The sequence below is a fragment of the Engystomops pustulosus genome, chromosome 10, assembly GCF_040894005.1.
Source record: "Engystomops pustulosus chromosome 10, aEngPut4.maternal, whole genome shotgun sequence".
Lineage (NCBI taxonomy): Eukaryota > Metazoa > Chordata > Amphibia > Anura > Leptodactylidae > Engystomops > Engystomops pustulosus.
Window position 1 is genome coordinate 11,948,782 of NC_092420.1, and position 11,101 is coordinate 11,959,882.

The window sequence follows — 11,101 nt, forward strand, 5'->3', positions numbered from 1 at the left end:
AAATGTTTATTTTGATAGTTGTGGACAACGCGTTTCGGAGGTGAACTACCTCCTTCATCAGGTCCAAAGGTACAAAGTCTATGGTATAAGGATAATACAATATACATACAATAAAAACCAGTTCTTTAACAGTAATAAATATTTTAAAATGAGTACATAATAAATATCTGCATGGATAGATGATCGAATAAATAAATAAATCACTGTGTCTCATTACAAAATTCATACATATAGTCTTAATTCCAGGCGAAAATTAATAATAATAATACATAGAGGAATAGTTAAAAAACTAGCATAAAAAGACTGACATAAATAGACTGACACAAATAAAACATTTTTGTGGCAATAGTAATAGAAAGATTATAATGAACTGGAGGGTAGGGTATACACAAGTGGCTAAAACAATATATATATATAAATATATAGGTAACATCTAGAGCGGAAGGTAAAGAGGGTGAGAGGAGTATGGGGAGTATATATAACCTAGTTGCAGGATGGGTGTGTATAGTGGTGAATGTGAGCCTAACCTGTGTATTCTCCTGAAACAAGTACGTCCTGAGGGTGAACTTGGATGGTATAGGGGGATACAGACGGGGATCACAACGGGTAGACCTAAGTATAAACCATGGTGTTAATGGATACAGATGTTAGAATAGTGTAAAGGAGTATGTAGGGGGATGTAGGTTACCTCGGGATAAGAGGACCGGAGCAAACTTGCAAGTTTGCTCCGGTCCTCTTATCCCGAGGTAACCTACATCCCCCTACATACTCCTTTACACTATTCTAACATCTGTATCCATTAACACCATGGTTTATACTTAGGTCTACCCGTTGTGATCCCCGTCTGTATCCCCCTATACCATCCAAGTTCACCCTCAGGACGTACTTGTTTCAGGAGAATACACAGGTTAGGCTCACATTCACCACTATACACACCCATCCTGCAACTAGGTTATATATACTCCCCATACTCCTCTCACCCTCTTTACCTTCCGCTCTAGATGTTACCTATATATTTATATATATATATTGTTTTAGCCACTTGTGTATACCCTACCCTCCAGTTCATTATAATCTTTCTATTACTATTGCCACAAAAATGTTTTATTTGTGTCAGTCTATTTATGTCAGTCTTTTTATGCTAGTTTTTTAACTATTCCTCTATGTATTATTATTATTATTATTAATTTTCGCCTGGAATTAAGACTATATGTATGAATTTTGTAATGAGACACAGTGATTTATTTATTTATTCGATCATCTATCCATGCAGATATTTATTATGTACTCATTTTAAAATATTTATTACTGTTAAAGAACTGGTTTTTATTGTATGTATATTGTATTATCCTTATACCATAGACTTTGTACCTTTGGACCTGATGAAGGAGGTAGTTCACCTCCGAAACGCGTTGTCCACAACTATCAAAATAAACATTTCGTTCAACTAGAGCAGCGCGACAAAAATCCTGAGTAATTTTTTACCCGAACCCAATTTCATTCTGCATAGACACATTCCCTTTAACGTAGTACATATATCCCTTTAAACCAGGATTTCCCTAATACAAATGAGCCCCCTGATTGTGAACCTACCGTATATTCCATGCTGTGTGTAAGTTACATTATAGTTTTCAACATTGCCAAAATCTCTGATTATTGTCAGTGAACGGAACTTTCATTAAGAATTTAGAACTTTTTAGGGGAATAACCAAAAAGTCATATACAGTTACTCACTGTATATGGCATGATGGGAGTATTGTGACTGATCCTACACCCCGCAGTGCACCCCCCCCCCCCCCCCAGCCATACATTGTGCATCTCTGAGCTGTGTCTTGTGGTTCTTCTTCCATCGTGATGTTTCTGCCGCAGCCGTCGTTGGAGCTGAAGTCATTTACTTGGACTTTAAGAAACCCTATAATATGGCGCCGCAGCAGGGAGTATTGGCTCGAGTCAAGAGCTTCGGACGTGGAGGTAACATAGAGTAGGTAGTTAGATGCTTCCGCCAGAGGGTATCATCTGTGGTGGGGCCTGGATTCGCACAGGTAACTGAGGCCAACGCACAGTTAATAAAGGGATGTGGAAAACGGATAGATTTATACACCATATCTAGGAAATTTTAAGGGGTTAATATTTTTGGTGGCTTTGGTGATGCATGAGTTAATTAAGAAGTTCTAACGTATTGGTCCAAAATTCTTTTGTAGGGGTTTGAGAGTGAATTACCTGCTTGACCTCACAATTGGAAAGTGATTTGATAAAATGTTATCAGCATACAGTCACCACTAGGGGGAGCTCACTGGATAAAATATTATACAGACACCATTGCACCTAATAATAAAACATTTGTGCAGTGTGATTTAAATTATGAGCAGCTCTTAAGAAGGTACAGGGTTTTCCTGTTCATTGCAAAGAGCACAGCAGTGTGAGGACACGCCCCCAGTGCACTTGGAGAAGCTATAATCCTGGAATCCATATGTTACAGTCCTGCTGCTACGAACAACATTCACAATGGTATGATTACACATCTCTCCAGGGACAATGCCTAACACTGGCTGCAGATTGCACAGAAAACAGCCGTGTGAGGAAAAGCTCCCAGTGCACTTGGAGAGGCTACAATCCTGGAATATAAATCCGTATATATTATATATACTTATATAAAGTATATATTTTACTGTAGTCAGTGTCCAGCTGCTACTAACAACATATTCAAAGGTATGAATAAACCTTTCTCCAGGTACAACACCCAACACCACAGAGAGCACAGAGCACAGCAGTGTGAGGGCACACCTAAAATACAATCCTGGGATATAAATCCATATATCACAGTCCTGCTGCTACTAACAACATACATAAAGATCTAATTACACATCTCTCCAGGGACAATACCTAACACTGGCTGCAGGTATATACAGTATAAAGGTTCATACCTGCTGACGGTTTCCCTTTTAAGAAGTAACATTGAAGACTATAAAAATAAGGAAACCATTATCCTCATTCTTGGCTGAGTCTCTGCAATGAACTTGAGAACAAAAGTCAATTTATAGATTTTTTTTTTAGGAAGATATAGACAGAGATTCTGGCAGAACTCTGAGCAGGAGACTGGATTTATGGAGAATGACAGTGCAGTGACCTCATGCTGCTGACTCGGGTGGGAATGATTCATGGACAGGGGTGGGAAAGCTCAGCGCAGCTCCTCCGGCCAAGTATCAATGTTTTATTCATGTGGGGTGACTTCAGATAAGCCCCCAAATCTTTCTTGGGGGTTTGTGCACAGGACATAGGATCAGGTTACTAAACTGGAGTGAAAAGTTACAAGAAATCATAAGACATTGTGTAAGGGATTAGAGTCCTAGTTTTCTTCTATATTTTACTGATACAAAGCTCCAGATCCTCTGCACAGCTATTAAATGAAATCATGAAATTCTTGCTTACCTAAAACCCCCCACTAGAGGGAGCTTCTGAGCTTCATGAAGACAAATTAGATTTCTAGTGAGCTCCCTCTGGTGGTGGCAACCGGTAAAACTTTATTACATCTTCGCAGGGGATTTGGTGCTTTGTTTTAGAAAAACGTCACTAGAGCTCATGAAAAATAATCTGCAGTGAATTTTGGACCTGAGAAACATAGATTATGTAGCACCTTAGAAAAAAGTATTTGGGTTAACACATCCTTTTGAACCACAGAGGCTGAAGGTGGGGCGCTAACAGTGGGGTGCCCCAGTGACCCTCACTAAGGGTTCGGGGACATCAGCTGATCCTCTCTGAACCTGCTCAGATTTGGCTTCTTGCATTAGTGAGTTATGTGTAGACCTGGTCGCCGCGCTTGTAGCTCTAGGATAGATTAGATCTAATGCGAGAAGACGTTGTGACTCGTCCATTTTCCCCTGGTTATTGGAGCCACACTCCATACACCTCACAAGTGTGTCTCATCCCCATTTACAATACTATTGCAAGCTACTGCTCCCTGTTATCAGCCAATTTAGATTGCGAAGAGAGCAGATTAGGAGCTTTGATGGGGATGCAAGGGTTAAAAAAAAAAAGTCCAGCCTCTTTTAAGGGAGTCTGTCCAATCCGAAACAATAATAGTGGCATGTAGAGGCCTTTCGTAGGAGCAAAGATACACCCCTGTGACCACAGACTGATGAAGCAATGCGGAGATAATCATCTTTATATGAATATGCAAATCAGCTGTTAAGTGCACTGGGGCGGAGTCTTTTTTGCCTACAGAAAGGGGCAAGTGCTCCATCTTTCCTGGATTCGACGCATCATTAACGCCGGATGACCTTTTTAACCATTTCCGTATCTGGCAAATCAAGCTCCGCCCCCAGTGCACTTGCGGCCTGCTTTGCATATTCATAAGAAACGATAATAGTGGCATGTAGAGGCCTTTCATGGGAGTAAAGATACACCCCTGTGACCACAGACGATGAAGCAACACGGAGATAATCATCTTTATATGAATATGCAAATCAGCTGTTAAGTGCACTGGGGCGGAGTCTTTTTTGCCTGCAGAAAGGGGCAAGTGTTCCATCTTTCCTGGGTTCGGCGCATCATTAACGCCGGGTGACCTTTTCAATCATTGCCGTATCTGGCAAATCAAGCTCCGCCCCCAGTGCACTTGCGGCCTGCTTTGCATATCCATAAAAATGCTAAATCTCTGCATGATTTTATCGGTTCCTATAGAGCAGCGGATAGCGGGGGATCACCCTGCACGCGTGGGGGCGTCTGACAAAGCCTCCATTGTACGCCTGATGAGCTGTGAACGTGTGAACTCATTGTACGCGGAGGAGCGGCCGCTCTCTGCGCTGAAAAGAGCCCATTGTGCTGGACACGGATTGTCTGAGCCGTCCGCCTGGAGCTGCTCACACCTAAAACAACAAGGCCCAATGCTCAGCGCCGCACTCATCCGTTACCAGCGCTCCCGAACGCCAGGATATTCCCATGAATATGGATGTGAATGTGAGGTTAGGCCAGAGGTTGTCACCAATGGGGATATCCGCTTTGTGTGATTCCAAGGCGGAACGATTGCAGGAGATGAGCCCCTCTAACAATGGCCGTACAGAACTGGCATACATAGTACCCCACTGCCCTCACGTGACCTTCCAGAACCTGAGAATGTCCGCAGAAATCAAAAAAATTCCTTTACTCCAGTATCTGGGCGCCAATCATGGTGCCATGTACCAGCCTGCTCATCGTTTAAAGGGGTTTTCCAGTCCTAGTTCTACTGCTAAAATACCTCACACTGCTGTGCCCTTAGTTCTCTGCATGGAACGGCTCCACAGCTCCACCCTCCGATTGAGCCCCTTAAACCAGGAGCCTGCTATAACTTCTATTTCTGGCAAATGGGAGGGAATGTTGAACAGCTCAATGCAGAGAGCTAAGAGCGCAGCAGTGTGAGGCCAACCCCCCCCTCCCCTTCCAGTGCACTTTTAAAAACTCCAACCCTGCTATATAAATCCATCTTCACAGTCCTGCACAGGATTGTATTACTACAGTTTACAGATGAGAGATTCTCCACTGCAGATTAAAGACTGGCACAGTGTAGCAGACCCTCAGCTGTGTCAAGTATTTAATTTCTTCTGTCACCGCGGAATTGAGGCAGATAGCTGCAGAATTTCTATTATTTAACAATTTATTAAAACTTTTATTTACTAAAACTGGAAAACCCCTTAGATGCCTGTACACCAACCGCATCTCCCCCATTGTGATGACCTAAGTATAACGGCCACCTGCCCATTTAAATGAATGTCAGTGCGCTGCAATACCATAAACAGCCCGATGACAGATGTGGCGCTGTTTCTGGAAGAAAGCATACTGGGCGATTTTCGGCTACAATTAAAAAATCTTTCAAGTGATTTCATTTTGGTGAGAATGAGAATAGCGCCACCAATATTATGGGATTAGATCCTCAGGGGCGGAGCTACTTTTTTTTTTTTTCTTTTTTTTTTGCTATACCTCTGGAAAGCAGGGAGCAATTACTATTGGCTCTGTGACAGGGGTGGAGCTAACGATGGAAAGGGAGCTTTTCAATCGGCTCATTGCTTTCCCAAGATGGTGCTCTGTTATGGCATTAGATCCTCGGGGGCGGAGCTAATCAGATTTTTCCCATATCTCTGGAATGCAGTGAGCTGTGGCATGAGCTCCCGAAGAGAAGCCAACGTTAATCTTTGAGAAATTTGGACCAGGCACCATAATCGCCCAGCCCTCTTTCTGACAATATATTTTTGCTCTATTCCAGGCTCCCTCTCGGACAGCTGTCAAGATCGCTGTTCCCAGAAGACCCCGGAGAACAACTCCTTGGCCTATAGCGCCCACCACTGCCCTCAATCGAATCGGGTCTAAGCATGAACCCGCCTGGGATATGACGTCACTGGAAGTATAGGAGGCGGCCATACCAAGCGTTACCCTGGTTGGCCGATTGTAAAGGGCAGATCTTCAAGCAAGGACGGACCGTAACCTATCAAAAATCGGGGGGTGGGACCTGGGCAGAGAGAGTGGGTGGTGGACGGAGGGGGTAAAGGGCAGGCCTTTCTATATGCTTCTACGTATGTCTGACCGAAGAAGGCCTGACGGAAAGACCGAAACGTTTACAGATAGTCCAAGGACGTCCTTCCTGTCTCAAAATTTTTGTAAAATGTTGCCTGCACATTGTACGTAGGGGGAGGGAGTATGTAAATTTTATATGTCTCGAGGTGAAGACTCTTTGCTGCTGTGTTACTTGGCTTCCAGTGAAACTCTTCGTGGCTAGTAGGAAGAGCTTGAGGTGGTGAGATATGGTCTGGATGGACCACGTGGTCTCCATAGTGGTGGTGGTGGTGGGGGGGACCCTACGATGAGCGGTAGACCTTGGTGAGGGATCGTCTTCGGTGAAAGTTCTCCTTGTTCTTCCAGGCCTTGAGCAGATTCTCAGCTTCTTCTCGGTGCGACCTCTCGTATAACATAGTAATACTAAGCACCCTCTACCATTCCAAGGCCTTCTGGGTAAAATTTTTTTTTAAAATTTTTTGCGGATTTTTGTTTCGTGGTTTTTGTTATTTTTGGGTTTGTTTTTTTTAGTGATGCGAAATGTTCTCCGTGTATTTTTGGAAAAAAAAATAATTTTTAGGGACACATCTGCCAGGCAACGCAGTATTAACCCCCGACGCGGGTTATATTACTGGGCGACATACTGGATTTGTGAATGTATTTTATTGCAGGTCAATGTAATAAAGTTCCGCACCCCTCCCCCGAGGTCTGTAATCCCAGTGTGTGGGGGGGGGCATTGATACCGTCTGGTGCTAACATATGCCAACCAGATCGACCGATACTGTGGTTGTAGGTGGATCTCCAGGATCGGTGTGTGTGCCATGACCTGATGATTTAGTCTTTTTATCTCTTTGGTGGTTTAGTTTTTTTTTGTAGTTTTTAACTCTTTACTTTGTGGTGGGCTTGTGCTCGTTTACAGCAGCCAAACAGATTAGTCAGAGCTGCAGTGTACAGTGTGGAGGAGGGCCATCGCCTGTGGAGGGGGATTTCGGACTACCTCAGACTCCATTAGAAAATGCAGTGAAGTAGAATTCACGTAAAGAAAAAAAACACCATAAAAAAATTTTTTTTAACCCCATGAGTGGACATCCCCTTTAAGAACAGTTTTTGGTGCTGTCTTTTCGGGAATATATTTAATACAAACTCCTTATTACATGTGTTGGAAGTTTCCCCTTAACTCCGCCCATTGCGTTGTATATAGTATATACAGCGTGTGTGTATATACAGGTGAAGTATAATTCATCCTGTCATGTCCACCACTAGAGGGAGCCAAAAGAGCATTGCTGTATACAGAGTTCAAGGCACTGTATACAACATGACATTTCTGGCAAATTGCAGCCTGTACTCTGCTGCTTTTCTGCACATGAGAATTAGGCAGCCCTCTCGCCATGGCAGCCTGTATCCTGCTGGCCTCCTATACTCAGCATTCCGCTATTCATGGCAGCCTGTATCCCGCTGGTTTCCTTCCCATGAGTACTAGGCAGTCCTGGCTCCATGGCAGTCTGTATCCCGCTAGTTTCCTGCCCATGAGTACTAGGCAGTCCTTCTCCATGGCAGCCTGTATCCCGCTGGTTTCCTCCTCATGAGTACTAGACAGTCCTGGCTTCATGGCAGCCTGTATCCCGCTGGTTTCCTTCCTATGAGTACTAGGCAGTCCTGGCTCCATGGCAGCCTGTATCCCGCTGGTTTCCTCCCCATGAGTACTAGGCAGTCCTGGCTCCATGGCAGCCTGTATCCCGCTGGTTTCCTCCCCATGAGTACTAGGCAGTCCTGGCTCCATGGCAGCCTGTATCCCGCTGGTTTCCTCCTCATGAGTACTAGACAGTCCTGGCTTCATGGCAGCCTGTATCCCGCTAGTTTCCTCCCCATGAGTACTAGGAGGTCCTGGCTCCATGGCAGCCTGTATCCCGCTGGTTTCCTCCCCATGAATACTAGGCAGTCCTGGCTTCATGGCAGCCTGTATCCAGCTAGTTTCCTCCCCATGAGTACTAGGCAGTCCTTCTCCATGGCAGCCTGTATCCCGCTGGTTTCCTCCCCATGAGTACTGGGCAGTCCTTCTCCATGGCAGCCTGTATCCTGCTGGTTTCCTCCCCATGAGTACTGGGCCGTCCTGGCTCCATGGCAGCCTGTATCCAGCTAGTTTCCTCCCCATGAGTACTAGGCAGTCCTTCTCCATGGCAGCCTGTATCCCGCTAGTTTCCTCCCCATGAGTACTAGGCAGTCCTGGCTCCATGACAGTCTGTATCTCGCTAGTTTCCTCCCCATGAGTACTAGGCAGTCCTTCTCCATGGCAGCCTGTATCCTGCTGGTTTCCTCCCCATGAGTACTAGGCAGTCCTGGCTCCATGGCAGCCTGTATCCCGCTAGTTTCCTCCCCATGAGTACTAGGCAGTCCTGGCTCCATGGCAGCCTGTATCCCGCTAGTTTCCTCCCCATGAGTACTAGGCAGTCCTGGCTCCATGACAGTCTGTATCTCGCTAGTTTCCTCCCCATGAGTACTAGGCAGTGCTGGCTCCATGGCAGCCTGTATCCCGCTAGTTTCCTGCACATGAGTACTAGGCAGTCCTGGCTCCATGACAGTCTGTATCTCGCTAGTTTCCTCCCCATGAGTACTAGGCAGTGCTGGCTCCATGGCAGCCTGTATCCCGCTAGTTTCCTGCACATGAGTACTAGGCAGTCCTGGCTCCATGACAGTCTGTATCTCGCTAGTTTCCTCCCCATGAGTACTAGGCAGTCCTGGCTCCATGGCAGTCTGTATCCCGCTAGTTTCCTGCACATGAGTACTAGGCAGTCCTGGCTCCATGGCAGCCTGTATCCCGCTGGTTTCCTGCACATGGGCGCGCAGCAGTCCTATGTCCTTGGAGAATCCATGTGTATCCATGGCTGGTATCTCGCCAGTGGAATTCATGTTTGTTGTTGGGACCTGTTAAGGGCGTAGATTCATTACTAAAATATGTCTCATGATTGCAAGTTCTTTCTAGATTTCCCTCACAGCCAACGGGGACAATTTTAGAGACTTTTTTGGCATCTTGTCCTACATATAATTTTTTCTGTTATTGATAGGTTCAAAATTCCTGTATCTAAGATGTGTGTCACTCCTCATACTGAAAAACGGTGTAAAAGGGAATGAGGAGTAGCCAATCGGATGTTAGCAATGAAAATATTGGCAGAAGAGGAATGTGCTGATTTTGTAGGGAAAAGTGACCTGTTGGCTATTGTCGTGATGTAGCGCGAGAGAGAACGGTGGTCTACAGACATGGTCCTCAGCAGTAAATGAGATCATGGGATTTATTATGTCAACAGGAGAATTCTGCTGGTTTTGTAGGGGAAAGTGACCTGCGGCTATTTTGGTGATGTTTGGAGCAGTACAATTGTGTGAGGAAGGGAATGAGATCATAGTTTACAGACATGGTCCTCAGCATCTAATAAGATCATGGGAATAATGACATAAACAAAATAGGATTTTGCTGGTTTTGTATGGGGAAAGTGACTTGTTCACTTTTAGTTGTGATGTCAGGAGCAGATAATGAGAGCAGTGTCACTGTGTGAGGAAGAGAATGAAGACCTTGTAGTCCCTGGACTCGGTCCTCATTAGCTAAATAAGATCATGAAAGTGATGACATCAGCAGGAGATGAGTGAGCTGGTTTTGTAGGGGAAAGTAACCTGTTAACTTAAGTGGTAATGTTGGTAAGGATCAGGGAGATCATGTCATCATGTAAGGTAATACTGAAGACAAGTTACCGTAGATGCTACACATGTGGTTCTTGACCAATCACACCATATGAATGAGGACATCCGCAAGAGAATACTGTCTTGGTTTTGTTGGGGAAAGTGACTTTGGTGATATTCTTAACGAAATGTCATGATGTAAGAAAATATTAGATATAAGTCCTAGGCCACAGACCTGGTCCTGAGCCAATCACATCATGAGGAAGATAACAGCGGGATGATAGTGGACTGATTTTGTAAGGAACAGTGACCTGTACACGGTCGTGTGATAGGGGGAAGACCATTAACCAAATACTGATGTAGAATATCCCAAACTCAACATTAATTAACCCTTTGAACTGCATATATTACGAAGGTCTATGTAAATGTAACTCCTCATAGACATTACATTATTCTGTTTTTATTGTACTTACCTGGTATATGATATTTTGGGTATTATATAATGGCATTTTGTTTAATTTTGTTCCTCGGTGACACTTTAACCCACCTGGACCTAAAAAGTTGTCCTGTAGCTCAGCCATTGTCTATATCAGGTTTCCCCCAACTTTAGATACTCCAAATATTGAAGCCATCACCAGGACCTGTCGAGTGTTGTAGATTAGAAACCACTGGAGTTCTTGAAGTTGATCAATAATTGGATCCCGGGACTTAAGTAGGTGAGAAAACCAGGGGTAGCCTTCTTGAGCCCAACCCAACTCCATCGATGGCCAAGTGGTGGTTGAGCTGAAGCTGCTGATGGAGTCATTGTCCTCCAATGATCATAAGTCAACCAGCTGAATGTCTTTAAGGGTAACCCCGCACATGTATTGCCCAGAGACCTGAGGTTCCGGGATATCTTCCCAGCTAAAGGGTC

The 11,101-nt window shown here is 44.6% G+C and overlaps 1 protein-coding gene across 2 annotated transcripts in view; it reads left to right on the forward strand.

Moving 5' to 3' along the window:
* The window catches only part of CAMK1 (calcium/calmodulin dependent protein kinase I), a 73,824-nt gene extending 62,723 nt beyond the window's left edge, over window positions 1-11,101 (forward strand). Inside the window, exon 12 of one of the 2 annotated variants that reach the window (XM_072128455.1) lies at window positions 6,233-11,101. In XM_072128455.1, the coding sequence (XP_071984556.1) occupies window positions 6,233-6,336 (104 nt within the window). In that variant the 3' untranslated portion in view covers window positions 6,337-11,101. The other variant, XM_072128454.1, reaches the window with a different exon arrangement.